The sequence below is a fragment of the Rissa tridactyla genome, chromosome W (assembly GCF_028500815.1).
Source record: "Rissa tridactyla isolate bRisTri1 chromosome W, bRisTri1.patW.cur.20221130, whole genome shotgun sequence".
Lineage (NCBI taxonomy): Eukaryota > Metazoa > Chordata > Aves > Charadriiformes > Laridae > Rissa > Rissa tridactyla.
The window spans coordinates 21,479,754-21,496,355 of NC_071496.1; the positions used below are offsets into that span (position 1 = coordinate 21,479,754).

General features: G+C 41.1%; 1 protein-coding gene across 1 annotated transcript in view; it reads right to left on the reverse strand.

Moving 5' to 3' along the window:
• LOC128902065 (potassium/sodium hyperpolarization-activated cyclic nucleotide-gated channel 1-like) overlaps positions 1-16,602 on the reverse strand; it is a 252,885-nt gene that overhangs the window by 45,626 nt on the left and 190,657 nt on the right. The window contains exon 5 of the mRNA XM_054184405.1: positions 8,759-8,905. Within this exon, the coding sequence (XP_054040380.1) occupies positions 8,759-8,905 (147 nt within the window). The remainder of the gene's footprint in view (positions 1-8,758; positions 8,906-16,602) is intronic.

The following is a 16,602-nucleotide window of genomic DNA, read 5'->3' on the forward strand; positions in this document are numbered from 1 at the left end:
TTTATTTTATCTACAAAATAGTTTAGCCTTCTAGCAAGGCACCATCCATTGCTTCAAATGTACTACAGTGATCAGAGCACACAAACATACAATGATCAGCTCATAAAACTTGCAACTGTGTGTACTTTAGGCACCTTATTAGTATCCTCTCTAACAACTATAGAGTTTTCATTTTTCACAAAGGAGGGAAAAGAAAAATGGATTTATTCACAAGAAAATTAACAAACATAGACTCCACAGAAAAAGATGGGAGATGAAAATCCTCTTAGGGAAACTCCTTGCCAATCAGTTCTCTACTCCTACTGAGGCTGGCTGAGGATCCAGTGCTACCTCTGAGGAGGACTGTGAAGGTATCGTGAAAGAGACAGAGACAACAGATAAAAACCACTACCTTGAACTCAGCCCAGGAGCTATGGGGAAGTCTGTACCTGTACTCACAGTGTCATACTCCACATTTTGCACTAGCTTTTAACTCCACTCATCTCTAACAATCTTGTATCACAGTAGTTTAGTCCCAAGGAGAGGAATACTCTTGTTAATCACTAAAAATATCAAACACTAAGTTCCTCCAGTGTTAGGCACTTATCTTTAAATTACACAAGTGTAATTCGGTACTTTGTGCATCCATATCTACGCTATATTTCATTATCTCTCCATTTATAAGTAATTTCAAGCACTAATATAGGACACAGACAAGCCCACTGAAAAGCAAAGATGCAATATTAGAAGAACAGTTTATGAATAAACAAAATATTTTTTTGCAATTTCCATTTCCATTTAATCTCTTACATAAAGACTCTTCATCAAAAGAGGGCTTTATATGGACATTACATTTTCAAAAGACTATTTTGCAAGTGAGGAGACCCGCAATTTTTCAGGTAGTAAAACATCAGAAAAAGTATTCCACCTTTGGCTTGCCTGCAAGACAATTTTTGGAGAAAACATTATAAGTATTTGCTTACTGCATTTGCTAGATAACAGCAACGGTCCAAAACTAGTTTAGACTAATTTAGATTTTTGTGCTGCTTTCAAAAAAAGGTACAATTTTTTTATGTTCAAGTGGCACTAGGAAAAAAGCAGAACAATGACCTAGCATTGCTGTGATGTGCAGAGTTTAACTTGGGTATCTCCCACAGCTTTAACAAGATTACCTTCTTAAATCACCAGTGTACCAACTGGAAATTAAGTTCATAACTGTGCATTCAGAACACATTTTATGCTTCATTGTTTTTTGTTCTCCTTCTCTTTCCTTTAGGATCACATGCTTTTAAAAGGCAACTCCAAATTTAGGCATGGAAAATACTGTGTACCCTTCCGTATGCTGTTACTACTATTCCTAGTGTGCAACTGAGTGCATAAAAATAGGCACATGCATTTGTTTCTGCATCAGACAGTTCACAACATATTTATTTCCTCTTGCTGATGGTGAGTCACAACACTAATCTTTATTTGTGGTGACTTTTATGGACACTGACACGTTTAAAGGGTGCCTGCTCAACACAGAAACTTTTGTATTACGTGACCCCTGAAGCATTTTTACCAATTCCAAACAAATATGCTTCAGAAGACTTTATCCTGCTTCTGGATCCAGAATTTAAATTCCACAGTGAAAACTGAGGGAAAAAGAAGTTCCTTCTCATAGAATCATAGAATCACAGGGTTGGAAGGGACTTCTGGAGATCATCTAGTCCAACCCCCCTGCCAGAGCAGGGTCACCTAGAGCAGGTTGCACAGGAATGCGTCCAGGCAGGTTTTGAACGTCTCCAGAGTTGGAGACTCCACCACCTCTCTGGGCAGCCTGTTCCAGTGCTCTGCCACCCTCAAAGGAAAGAAGGTCCTCCTCATGTTTAGGTGGAACTTCCTATGCTCAAGTTTGTGCCCATTACCTCTTGTCCTGTCACTGGGCACCACTGAAAAGAGCCTGGCCCCATCCTCCTGACACCCACCCTTTAAGTATTTATAAGTGTTGATAAGGTCCCCCCCTCAGCCGTCTTTTTTCCAGACTGAAGAGACCCAAGTCCCTCAGGCTTTCTTCATAAGAGAGGTGTTCCAGTCCCCTAATCATCTTCGTAGCTCTCTGCTGCACCCTCTCCAGCACAGTTCCCTGTCCCTCTTGAACGGGGGAGCCCAGAACTGGACACAGTACTCCAGGTGCAGCCTCACCAAGGCAGAGTAGAGGGGGAGGATGACCTCCCTCGACCTGCTGGCCACACTCTTCTTGATGCACCCCAGGATGCCATTGGCCTTCTTGGCCACAAGGGCACATTGCTGGCTCATGGTCATCCTGTTGTCCACCAGGACTCCCAGGTCTCTTTCCACGGAGCTGCTCTCCAGCAGGTCAGCCCCCAACCTGTACTGGTGCCTGGGGTTATTCCTCCCCAGGTGCAGCACCCTACACTTGCCCTTATTGAATTTCATAAGGTTTCTCTCCGCCCAACCCTCCAGCCTGTCCAGGTCTCTCTGTATGGCAGCACAGCCTTCTGGTGTGTCAGCCACCCCTCCCAGCTTTGTGTCATCAGCAAACTTGCTGAGGGTGCACTCTATCCCCTCATCCAGGTCATTGATGAATATATTGAAGAGGACTGGACCCAGTACTGACCCCTGGGGATCGGCACTTGTCACTGACCTCCAACTAGACTCTGTGCCCCTAATCATGACCCTCTGAGCTCTGTCTTTCAACCAGTTGAAAGACACCTCCAAGGATGAGATTTACAGGAAAGGGATGTGGGCACATCCATACCATGCATCCCTGAATTTTCATTTATTTATTTTTCATTTATCTTCAATTATTCTCTAAAGGGTTCAGAGGAACATGTATTAACTTTTGCTATTTTAATGTAGAGGACTCATAATTCAGGGGTAAGGGAAAAAGATCATTTGGTTTTAGCTGAGTAAACCAAAACTTTCCAAATCCTACTAGAGACAATGCTAGACAAACCAAAGCAAGCACCGTGTTATAAGAACACGTTTACATAAAGAAAACTAACTCAGAAGTCATCTGAAGTAATTTGTTATTATTTTTAACCTCCTGAAAATCATCAACTTTGCAATAGCATATTCAGAGCCAATAGGAATGAACATGCTGTGATAAGCATTATCTAATATGTAGTAACGTTTCCTGGCTTTCAGCAGAAGCTACGTGGAAAAAAAAGTAAAAAATGCCTGCCTCTTGTGTCCAATGGGGATCTCCCCAGGAGTAACTTGTAGCCATTACTCTTCATCTTTTCCATGTGACTCCTTGTAAAAAGGGAGTCTCCATCATCTTTGTAGCCACCCTTTAAATACTGAAACATGGTGATAACAGAGAGAGAAAAATAAAACCCAAGACAGACAAGTGATGCAAATTAAAACAATTTCTCACCACTGACTGACTGATACCCAGCCAGTCCCCGAGTAGTGCCCCCACTCCAACCTTTCCCCTGATTTTATTGCCGAGCACGACATCATATGGTATGGAATATCCCTTTGGTCAGTTGGGGTCAGCTGTCCCAACTGTGTACCCTCTCAACTTTTTGTGCACCTCCAACCTACTCACTGGCACAGCGGTGTGAGAAGCAGAAAAGGCCTTGACTCTGTGTAAGCACTGCTTAGCAGTAACTAAAACATCCCTTGGGATCCCCATTATAAACATTGTTTCCAGCACAAATCCAAAACATAGCCCCATACTAGCTACTATGAAGAAAATTAACTCTATCCCAGCCAAAACCAGCAGAACCCCTCCCTGCACACACTCTCTCACTGTAAAGAAAATCTAGCTGACTAGCTTAGAAAAAAGGCTACATCTTCAAACAGCAGTTGACATGTGAGAGAAATTCTGCCTTTAATAACATTTGCAATTGACTATCCCTCTCCCTCATTTCTTGAGGTAGTAATCAGGAATTGGTAGCAATTAGTGTGTTTCCCTTACATAAATATCATCTCTAGTTCTTTAGCAGATGGAGATTCTTGTGAAATTTTCTAGAGTTTACTTTTTTTAATTTGATTTTCTTGCCACCTACATGCTTGAATATCATCAGAATGCCCTAGTCCCAAAAGTGGTCTTTGTAACTGTCATGGCATGAAAAGGAGATGGTACAGACATCAAGAAAAAAAACAAAAACAACAAACACAGCCAAGAGAAATCTCTTCCAAAAGGACACCTGAATTACAAAAGTTAAATGACATATACATAAGCAGTTTCATCTAAGAACAGAGTGTAAGAAATGTCAAACTGACTCAGCTCTGGTGTTCGTCTAAGCCACTAGCCTCCCCAGCAGTGTCTGTAGGTGGACACCCAGAGAAGAACAAGAACAGGGGCAAGTATGATATTTCCCTTGATGATTCTCCTACACTCCAACTACTTTTAGTTCAATGGATTCTCCAAGATTGATGTGATTTGTCTATTGAGTAATCCTTAATACATATCTCTTCCAATTACTTATTTACACTCCTCTTGAATCCACATAATCTCTCTGCAACCAGAACATCCTTTGGCAAGGAGCACAGACCTGTACCCTGTTGCATGAGAAACGACCTCCTTGTCTTGGGCCTGAACTTGGCTCCCACTGTTTTTTAATTTTGATGGCCATTAATTCTTGTAGCAAAAGTGATATTACAGTCAATTCCTACCCACCCTTTGGATGCCAGTTATGATTTTATAGACTTCTATGACAACATTCTTAAATTTTAATTTTTTTTATATTTTTCACAATGAGAACAATCAGCCATTGGAATAATCTCCCCAGGGAAGTGGTGGATTCCCCAACATTGGACGCTTTTAAGATTCAGCTGGACAGGGTGCTGGGACACCTTGTCTAGACCGTGCTTTTGCCAAGAAAGGTTGGACCAGATGATTCTTGAGGTCCCTTCCAACCTGGTATTCTATGATTCTATGATTCCCCCCCCCTTTTCCTTACAATTTTGGTTTTGTTTTCATTTTTTTAATCATTAAACTGTTTTTATCTCAACCCACGAGTTTTCTCACTTTTACCCTTCCGATTCTTTCCCCCATCCCACTAGGTAGGGGGGAAGTGAGTGAGCGGCTGTGTGGTGCCTAGTTGCTGGCTGGGGTTAAACCATGACAGGGGTGTGTGCAGAGGAAGCCTGATGATTAGCTCAGTTATGATGCAGAACTTGTATAGAGCTACAGATAGATTAGATGAATCCAACCCTGCATGGCCTGGCAGAAGCAATTTTAAATCTTCCATCTCTACAGAAAATGTAACTGCCAGGAGTCTCCTGACTATCTGATTCTCAAGAAGGCTGGACAGTTATCAGATAAGTCTACCTGTTAAAAAGGGGATATGCTTTTCAATAAGAGTGAAACTTCTGAATTTAATTAAAAGAAGTGTTTAATTCTTAAGTTTCATCAGAGAGGACATTTCCTTACGAGCAGGTAGTAGCACACCACATATGGTAACGCGTGGTTAATTCAGTTTGAGTGTGTAGAGTTAAATGGATACCCAATTAACTACATTACCATGGGACTAATATCCCCAAACTGCGCAAATAATTTAACCAGGGAGAAGATGATGTTTTTAAGTCACATTTTCTAATAAGTGTCTATCTTCGTTCACAGTCATTAAAGGGAAGCTCTTTATTAATACAAGCTTATCCTTAAATGATACAGGTCAGCTAGCACTTGGTTTACCAATTGCTTTACTCAGCTATGAAGCACCTAGAGAGCCTTGTAAAATTTAGAAATGTTCAGCATTCTTTTTTCCTTTTTAGTATGAAGCCCTAGTTAATTCCCCACAATAAATGACTATTTTCTGTTACCCAATAAATTTAGCCACTCACACATACACATACAAACCTTTTCTTAGGTTTTCATTATTTTCCTCATCCAATCTACTATAAGCACTATACAGCTTTATTAGTATTTATCATGTAATAATTAATTTTACATCAGATTTCTACTTCTAATACCATGCCCTTTAGCTTCTTTTAATGGTTGAATGGTCATATTTATATCATGCATAATTACTTTTCTGCTAAAAAAAGTGCAAACCAAATTTTTAATACATGTACTAAAAAAAGGTCATCACTCCTAAAAAGAGTCTAGCTGTGGAAAATTTCAGCCCATACAGTAAACTTGAATGGCTGAAAACAAGAACTGAAAACACTGGAAATTTTTAATAGCATTTGATGATATTCATGCTATAATTATGCAGTGGTTTGTGTGGTTTCTTTTGTTCTGCTTACTCTGAGTGAGGAAATAATGGTTTCAGTTGAATGTCTTCATCAGAAGCTACTTTCATCAAGCTAAGTATGCCCTGTGGAGACTGAATGTTTACTTCTTACCCTACACTAAACTGAAGGCATAATAAAATGCAGGATTCATTAAAAAGAAATGCAGTAAATATTTATTCTTGAATGATGCAGCTAGGGTATCTGTGCTATCACCCGGACGTTATAGCCTTGTTCAGTTATTGGCATGTAAAACAGTATATCCCATCCAATATAAGAACATTTGTATTCTTCCTTTAAAACGGCCTAATTTACTATTCATTAGTAACACCAAACACCCGCTACCTGCACTACCAAACTGCACATACTGAAGCAGTAGCTAAAATAGAATTTGAAACTGCTAAACTAAGCAAACATCCAAGTTGTGTTTTCAGGACGGTGCGTGAGCTGCAGCCAGAATTTGGACAGATTCATTGGGAAACCTGTTCTGGCATTGCCACTGTCCAGTTCTTACTTTTTTTTTTAAAAAAAAATAATTTTCTGGAACAACTACTACGTTGTCATCAGGGCAGTGTGCAAGCTGATTGTAGCTCCTGAGGAATGCGCTCTACTGAATAAATAATTTTTTTTAATATAATACAGAGAACAAAGAAAACATGCTAAGTACAGCATGATCATAGAAAAACCAGAAGCAACTCCTTCAGTGAAATTCTATTCTTACTCCATGTTTTTAGTGGACCATTTTCTATACTTGATCTCTTCCTAGAAATGCTTTTTGGTTTTTATGCTTGACCAAATTTGCCTTGCTGCTCTTAAGCAATGAGAAAAAAAGAAGGGAAGGGAGGAAAGAAATAAGGAGGGCAGAGGGAGGAAAAGACAGATAATTATAATTTTTTATTTTTTAGTGGAAGGGTATTAGGCTTCATTTATGGAGAAATGCTTTCCTTAAAAGCAGAAATAGATTAAACTGTTTCTGATGTCTGTGACTGATGAGTCTGTACATGCATCTGTTTTTTTAACAAAACAAAAGCTCCATACTGGCCAAGATTTATGTTTTGACTGTCACTGTACTCTAGGGATAATTTCCACACTTTTCCTGTCCTATATGATAGATTTTTATAATGCATTCTCCTCTTGACATTTCAAAAGATACCGAGGGGAGCTGCAGGGTAAATTGGCGGAGGCAGTGCAGAAGCCAGAGCCCTCCACCTGCCCTCCAAAACACTTACAAATCCACAATATAATGAAAGGACTCAGGCTACATCTATGTTAGGGTATTAAATGGGTCCAGGCTTTGGAATTCAGTCATCTGTACTGTTAAATTAGTTAGAACAATCATGGTTTGGCCTGATTTTGACTTGAACCATCTAGCAATGACCAAGCAATTTGGGCACCATTCACCATTCCCAGTTGGCATTTTGTAAGGAGGGAAGCCACTTTCAGACCATAATAACACAGACACGGCCTCAGAGTCCATGAACGGGCATGGCATTGTTTCTTATAACTTGAATATGCCAACTATTTTAAATATGGAACTTGAATGATTTTGGAAATGAATTGTATGACATGTTTTCCCTTCACAACAGAGCTGGATTCAATGATACAGACAATCCATCACAGACCTATTTTCTTCTTATGCCACAAAACTTGTTAAAAAAAACCCCCTCACATATCTTTCCAAAAGTACAGATGTTATCCTGTGCTCTGTTGGGAGTTATATATACATGTATTCAGCACCACTCCTCCCATAGCAGAGGACACTAAAAGGCATTACTTGGTATCACTGAAAATTACACGGGTTTCATTACGCATCAGATCACTCCTCTTTTATTCTCCTCTTTTCTTGTTTCTTTTCTCTTTTCCCTGTTTATGCTTTCTTATCTCTGAATTTTTCAAATTCATTCTTGTTTTTTTCTCTTCCTTTCTGTAGAAGATACCAGCCAACTGATAACAAAAACGTCCTTCAGTAGATCAAGCATGAGCATCACCCAAGAAGACAGATTTATATTCCGATTAAGCAGCTACCTCTGTTACAGCAAGATGAATGCTGTCTTCCTCCCACACAAGCACTTTGCCAAAGAAAATTCCGACTGCTTCCACACAAAACATAAAATAAATTTAATAAAAACAAAACTGGAATAAAAAACTATAGTTTTAACAAAATAATTTTTTTAATGGCTTGTATGTCACATTCCAGCTTCCTCACCTCAAGTAAATACCATCTTAACCAAGGATGCTACTTCACAGAATGAAATAGAGGAGCTCTCCCTTCACTGGTGGCTTTCGGTGGTTTCATCTGCACAGATACCTGGTTAGCAAGTAGGGAGAGCAGAAAAAACCTTTCACCCAGGACCATTCTAGTCTAGCCAGGACAGGCAGTGACTCTGACAGACCGGTTCAGAATAGAGTAAACTTGCTTATTTCTTTGTATTAATCTAATACAAAATTCATTATCCTGGTCATTCATTGACTAGGTAGATGGTCAAATGAGATTAAACGTTACAGAATAGAATCAAAAAGAGCATTTCAACACAGAAAGAGCAAAGACATTAAAGTTTTCCATACCATGAAGAAACACTTGAACACTTACCTCCCTAAGGGGATCATTGAGCTCATTGAGAATGTTTTCTTCATCAAAGATCTTGCCTTGGTAGCGGTGCTCATAGTAATCATGGATCTTCTGGCGCATTTCAGCAGGTAACTTGTGGAATGACATGTACTGTTCCACTTGTTTGTACTGTCAGGAGAATAAAAGGAAGAATCAGAAAAAAAACACACATTTTTTTACTATCTAAAGGCACCTGCAAAATGAAAATTCATTCATGTATCCACTTAAGCTTTATATATTTTATAAAGATAATATTTTATACATGTCAGAGGACCCTCATGACATATCAGTTAATTTAGTATTACTGCTCACGTGACAGCACAACAACTGAAAATTATGGAAACTGCCTTTAGTGGTAATGCTAATAGCCACATTAATTTATAAGTTTTAGAAGCCAAACCCTCACACTTGTCATGTTCCCTAAAATCCCAGCTATATAGAAGTTGTGAAACTACACCAACACCAGTTTTAGCTCATTCCATGCAGCAGACAGGGAAACTGTACACAGTGTATATCTACTTTTCTAGTGCTGCATTCAGAAAGAGTTTAAGGTATGAAATTTCAGAAACTAGATATGCTGTATTAATATGCAACATATTAATGTTGTGTACGCTTATAAGGAGACTGAAGAACAAAGTTAAAATCTGTGGAGGTAATGAAGTAGAAAGTATTCCTCAGGAGGAATGAAGAGAAGAGAGAAGTGAACTGGAAAAATAGGCACAGCATCAGGAAACAGATAGATGCCAGGACCCAGGAGACTCAAGAGGATCTCACTCAATTTACCTTGTGCATTACCTTGCGCCAGTGACAAGTGGAGTCCCTCAAGGATCAGTACTGGAACCGGTCTTGTTTAATATCTTCATCAGCGACATGGACAGTGGCATAGAGTGCACCCTCAGCAAGTCTGCCGACGACACCAAGCTGTGTGGGGCGTCTGACACGCTGGAGGGAAGGGATGCCATCCAGAGGGACCTGGACAGGCTGGAGAGGTGGGCCCATGCCAACCTCATGAAGTTCAACAAGGCCAAGTGCAAGGTCCTCCATCTGGGTCGGGGCAATCCCAAGCACCAATATAGGCTGGGCAGCGACTGGCTTGAGAGCAGCCCTGAAGAAAAGGACTTGGGGGTGCTGGTGGACGAGAGGCTCAACATGAGCCGTCAGTGTGCACTTGCAGCCCAGAAAGCCAAGCATATCCTGGGCTGCATCAAGAGAAGTGTGGCCAGCAGGTCGAGGGAGGTGATTCTCCCCCTCTACTCCACTCTCGTGAGACCCCACCTGGAGCACTGTGTCCAATTCTGGAGTTCCCCCACTACAAGAGAGATATGGATGTGCTGGAATGTGTCCAGAGAAGGGCCACGAGGATGATCAGAGGGCTGGAGCACCTCTCCTATGAGGACAGGCTGAGAGAGCTGGGGTTGTTCAGTCTGGAGAAAAGAAGGCTCCGAGGAGACCTTATAGTGGCCTGCCAGTATCTTAAGGGGGCCTACAAGAAAGCTGGTGAGGGACTTCTTAGGATGTCAGGTAATGGTAGGACTAGAGGGAATGGATTAAAACTAGAGATGGGTCGATTCAGACTGGACGTTAGGAAGAAGTTCTTCACCGTGAGGGTGGTGAGACACTGGAACAGGTTGTCCAGAGAGGTGGTGGAAGCCCCATCCCTGGAAGTTTTTAAGGCCAGGCTGGACGGGGCTCTGAGCAACCTGGTCTAGTGGGAGATGTCCCTGCCCATGGCAGGGGGGTTGGAGCTAGATGATCTTTAAGGTCCCTTCCAACCCTAACAATTCTATGATTCTATGATTTGGTTTCCTTGTTCCTACTAGTCCTCTGCCCTGTCTTCTGCTTTGTTTGCTTCCCTTCTTCAGAAACCATTTTGATAGCATAATTTTCAGAAAAGAACACCCCAAACTAACATACTCAGAGTTGTACTGAACTAAACTGTATGATACATCTGAGACCCACAAGATGGAGAAGCTGCCTAAACCACAAATGGATAAGTACCACTTCACCAAGACTTTTACCTCTCTGACCCCCCATCAATGTCTCAGTTGAAGAGGATAAGACAAAGAAGAAGAAAACCCCTCACAGGCTTATAGGTGAGTTAAAACTTGGCAGAAACTTGGTTTCCTTATCATCCTGGTTTGGGGTGAAGCAGAGCCAACTTTCTGTTCAGTCACTTGCTCTTACTTGTTGCTGTGGCAACCAGGGTCAGCTGACTTCATTGTTTACCCCATGGAGGGGTTGCACCTGTGGAGAGGCGTGGACAGGTCAGGTGACCAAAACTGACTAATTGGGTATTCCATCCCATCTGCCATGCTCAGTATAAAAGCTGAGGGATCAAAAGATTGCTTTCTTCTTTAATGGCTGCTTCTTCAATAACTGATGTTTGAGGAGGATGCTATTGGCTTATCTGCCTTTGATCCTGGTCAGTGTGTTCCATTTGTCATTGAGTCCAGTCTAGAACTTCCTTAGTGCTTGCTAGTGATATCTTCCTGGGAGCTTGATATGGTTTTGTGTATATTTGTATATGTTGTATCTATTTCATTATTTCCTTTTAATTTTATTATTAATATTTCATTAAAGTAGTTTAGTTTTTTTCTGAACTCTTCCTCTCCTTGGAGTAAGAGGTGGGGGAGAGCATCTGCTGTCTTGTCATTGGCCAAAACCATGACACTTATGTTAAAAAGTCTTCATTTATTTTTTTCTTCACTTTTTCCATGCTGAATTAGGCAATTTTAACTGTTTTCAATGAAAAAAAAAAAGCCCATGAAGTCTTAATTAGGATCAGCATCTCTGTAGAGCAATTAAATGAATTGATGGTGTACATTCACTCCTTATGAACTGCAGCACATATCCTTTAACTTATATAACTGAAGGCTGCTTCATCCTCTGGAACTGAAATTAGTTTTTGCTTTGCAAAGTGGCAAAAGATTAGATGAGGCCATGTGTACAACATGTATTCCCTAAATAAGAAGAAAGTAATTTTGCATGGGACTTCTTAGCAATGTATGATGAATATGTAAGTCTGATTTAACCTCTCTACAACCATTTTGCACTTCTGAAGCAAGAATCCTTCACCCCCATTCTTTAGAAGTGAGATTTAAATTTGCATGCTCATCATTGTCTTCTCAGAGAAGAAGAAATTTATCCATATATTATGGGTATGAATCAGAGTTCTGGGTCCCTGGAAGACAGACATGCTCTAGCATAAACAATGTATTGCTTCTAAAATTACTCTAGTAATCACTTGCAGCTAATATAGGCATGGATTTACTTGGAGGGAAGGGATAGGAGATCACCCAGTGATCTATATCTCATCAAGGTGGTTACACAGTCCCAGCTGCTGTGCAGTGCTCCAGCTTTTCTGCAGCAAAGCTGAAGAGAAGATGCTGCACTATGCAATATCCCCTTTGTCTTTGTGTTCAGCCCTTCATTGCTGTTGTGGGGAAGTAATGGAAGATTGGTGAGGAGGATTGTAAATACGCTCAAGTGACTCATACCTGGGGTACTGGGAAACATATCACAATTGTTTGGTCTTATGTGCTCACAAGTAGAACATCCACACTTACATAATGTAAGTCTGTGGTAGAATCAGGGACACCTTATCTAACATGCCTGAGAATCCTGCCCTGCTGTTGAAGATCAAAGCACAGTGAAAAAACTATGCCTGCTTGAACCCCTGAAATACAGGCAAGAACAGCAAGTCTGAGCTTGGCCTCTCTCTTGCTCTTTGGTGCTTGCATGCCTCTGCCCAGGTGTTGCTTTGGAAATTTCCTGATCTGTAAGGTACTAAGATTAAATTTGTTCTTTAGCTTTCATCTGTGGTTTTGTGGTGGTTCCTGTGTCCTGCCTTGATCAGCTCACACATTGTGGTCTCATGTAAGAAGGATGTGTAATGTGTTGTCATAGCACACATGGACAGGGAAAGGACTTCGTTAAGCTCCCTAGCACAGGGGCTGCACCCCTCTATCCAATCTTATTTGCATACAAATTTGCTTGAGCAACACTAATAAAGAATAATCCTTACTAATTAAAAATATATATTCATTTGAGATATGTAGGGTATAATGCAAGAGAGTTGCAAAGATCTTTTATACTGGAATAAACTTGAAGAGAACACTTATGCTAAAAACAATTTGTTTTGCGTGCAAGTTACACTGCTCCCTTTCATTAATGCTGTTATTTGAATAGGTGCTTTATCCCACACAAACTATTTATATTCTCTACCAGAAACTATGGTTACACATTAGAATTTTAGAGAAACACAAAACTAGTAGGAATCTAGTGCTTATCACTGGTGTATCTCAAAGTGTTTTCAAATGAATAACACATAGAATAATAGGGACAGCTGCATATCAGCAATGCTTATTTTTTTTAAATCAACTAGGAATTTAGTCTCCCACAATTACCAGAAATATTTAACTATCTTAAATATGATCAAGGTTCCTTTCCATATCAAAATAGCTGACCTTGTGAGTGTACAGCATACTATTGCTCTGTAATAAATCTCTTCCTAATTTTTCTCAGTGTGATTTTTTTTGACTTACATTTCATGTCACTCATAATATACTACTCCCTTTTTGATATTGTCATGACATTCATGTGAAGCTTTCCCTCAAAACTTTTATTTTCTTCAGCAACTGATATTTTTCACTAACTCAGTCCAAGTCATGATTGCTTTTTTATTTCTATAATATTGTTCCAACTCAGAAAAGCATGGGTTTTTTTTTTTTTCAGCCTGCTATATGTTACTGGCAATATTGAGGGTGTGCCAGATTAGTGGTCACTGTGGTGTATCATATGCCAGTTGCAAAAAAGTGTGCTAAAATGAAGATACAAACAGAGAAAAATGAATATGGTCTTGTTAATTTTGTGTAATAAAACACTAATTTTTTCAAGTTTTGAAGAAAAGCTTCTCTTTGGGTACCACATTTGTCAATAATGGTTAGATTTGGAGGCATTTTTTACTTTTAAATAGTATACTGTGTTTTGTTGGTTTTTTTTCTCATGAAAACAATGCAAATCATTTAAAGGGAACTGCACTACTTTCTGGGAAAAAGTTACATGTCAAAAAGGTTTAAAAATTCTGATTAGCACTGTGAATACCTTGAATAAATATGAAAATTCTATAGCTTCCCCTGGCTTTTCGAAGTGTGATTTTTACATATGAAGTTGATAAAAGTGTCATAAAGTTAAATTTTGTCCAAACTTTGTATGTGAGTTGTATTTAGAAGAACTGTAACTGATCCTGAGTCATCCATAAGACTTGACACTTGAACCTGTATCTTTATATGCGAGTGGAATAATTTGTCTCTATTAACTCTTCTCATCACACTGTATCTTTTTCCTTCTAGATGTAAAATTTTGGTTTACTTGTGGGGGGTTTGCTTGTTTGTTTTGGTTTATTCAGAAAACAAATGTCTTAATTCCACACTGACAAAAACACCTCAAGTGCTTTTATTACTTATGTGAAATAAATTTCTGAGATACCGCAAGTTCCTTCAAAACTGACTTTAATTCTTTTCCTTTGGCTTTTATTATGTCACATGAGAAGCACCAGACTACATTCAAAATATAACTGTTAAAACTCTTTCTTTAATCTCAAATGCCATTTCCGTCCTTGCTCCTGCCTGACACGAAGGAGCACTAGATTTTCCAGGGATGACTATTTAGTACAGGACTCCATGTGTGCATATCTAAAGGGATGTCAGAGGCCTCATAAAGCAGTGGCAAACTACCTCCAATTCCAGGGTACTGAGGAGAGAAAGAAGAGGCATCCAGCCTCTTCAGCAGAAAGCAAAATTCTGTGTAAAAAACAGATTATGAAAATACTTTGCTTCCATTTAAAGACACTGTTTTGTATGGGGAAACTTGGTATATTTTAAAGCACACGCTTCATAAGCTGTTTCAGTTAAATTCTTTATGTTCTATTATGTGTTGCTATTAAGATACTATGTACAAACTACATAAAATCTTCATGGTTGGAAAGGACCTTGGAGATCATCGAGTCCAACCATACACACACACACACAAAACAAAGCCTCTACAATCACTGCCCTTCAGAGCATGCCCTGAAGTGCCACATCTAGACATTTCTTAAATACCTCTAGGGATGGTGACTCAACCACCTCCCTGGGCAGGCTGTGCCAGTGCCTGACCACTCTTTCAGTAAAGTAATTCTTCCTAATATCTAATCTCAACCTCCCCTGCCGCAACTTCAGACCATTTCCTCTGGTCCTGTCATTATTCACCTGGGAGAAGAGGCCAACACCCACCTCTCTCCAACCTCCTTTCAGGTAGTTGTAGAGGGCAATGAGGTCTCCCCTCAGCCTCCTCTTCTCCAAGCTAAACATGCCCAGCTCTCTCAGCCTCTCCCCATATGACCTGGTCTCCAGACCCCTCACCAGCCTGGTAGCTCTCCTCTGGACACGCTCCAGCACCTCGATGTCCCTCTTGTACAGAGGGGCCCAGAACTGAACACAGTACTCGAGGTGAGGCCTCACCAGTGCCGAGAACAGAGGCACGATCACTTCCCTACTCCTGCTGGCCACACTATTCCTGATACAAGCCAGAATGCTGTTGGCCTTCTTGGCCACCTGGGCACACTGCTGGCTCATGTTCAGCTGGCCATCCACCAGCACCCCCAGGTCCTTTTCTGCTGGGCAGCTCTCCAGCCACTCTTCCCCAAGCCTGTAGCGTTGCTTGGGGTTGTTGTGACCGAAATGCAGGACCTGGCACTTGGACCATCGATCCAGCCTGTCCACGTCCCTCTGTAGAGGGAGGCCTGTAGTTCCCCGGATCCTCCTTCCGACCCTTCTTGTAGATGGGTGTCACATTAGCCACCCTCCAGTCATCTGGTACCTGCCCTGTTGACCAGGATTGTTGATAAATGATGGAGAGAGGCTTGGTGAGCTCTCCCGCCAGCTCCCTGAGTACTCTTGGGTGAATCCCATTCGGCCCCATGGACTTATGTGTGTCTAGGTGCAGAAGCAGATCGTTGACTACTTCTTCCTGGATTATGGGTGGGTTGTTCTGCTCTCCACCCTTATCTTCCAGCTCAGGAGGCTGAACACCCTGGGGATAGCTGGTCTGACTGTTGAAGACAGAGGCAAAGAAGGCATTAAGTATCTCAGCCTTCTCCTCGTCCTTGGTTGCAACTTTCCCCCCAGCATCCAGTAAGGGATGGAGATCCTCCCTGGCTCTCTTTTTGTTGATGTATTTATAAAAACTTTTTTTGTTGTCCTTAATGTTAGTGGCCAGGTTGAGGTCCAGCTGGGCTTTTGCCTTCCTAATTTTCTCTCTGTATAACCTCACGAGATCTCTGTACTCCTCCTGAGTTGCCTGTCCCTTCTTCCAAAGGTGGTAAACCCTCCTTTTATTCCTAAGTCCCATCAGAAGTTCCTTATTCATCCAGGCTGGCCATTTTGCCCGCCCTTTAGACTTGCGACACTTGGGGACAGCCTGCTCCTGGGCCTTTAAGATTTCCTTCTTGAAGAGCGTCCAGCCTTCCTGGACCCCTTTGCCCTTCAGGACTGTCTCCCGAGGGACTCTCTCAACCAGTGTCCTGAACAGGCCAAAGTCTGCCCTCCGGAAGTCCAAGGTGGAGGTTTTGCTAACCCCCCTCCTTACATCACTACCAATTGAAAACTTGACCATTTCATGACCACTAAACCCAAGACGACCTCCGTCCACCACATCTCCCACTAGTCCTTAACTGTTTGGGAACAGTAGGTCTAGCGAGGCACCTCCCCTGGTAGGCTCACCTACCAGTTGTGTCAGGAATTTATCTTCCATGCACTCGAGGAACCTCCTAGCCTGCCTGCTCTCTG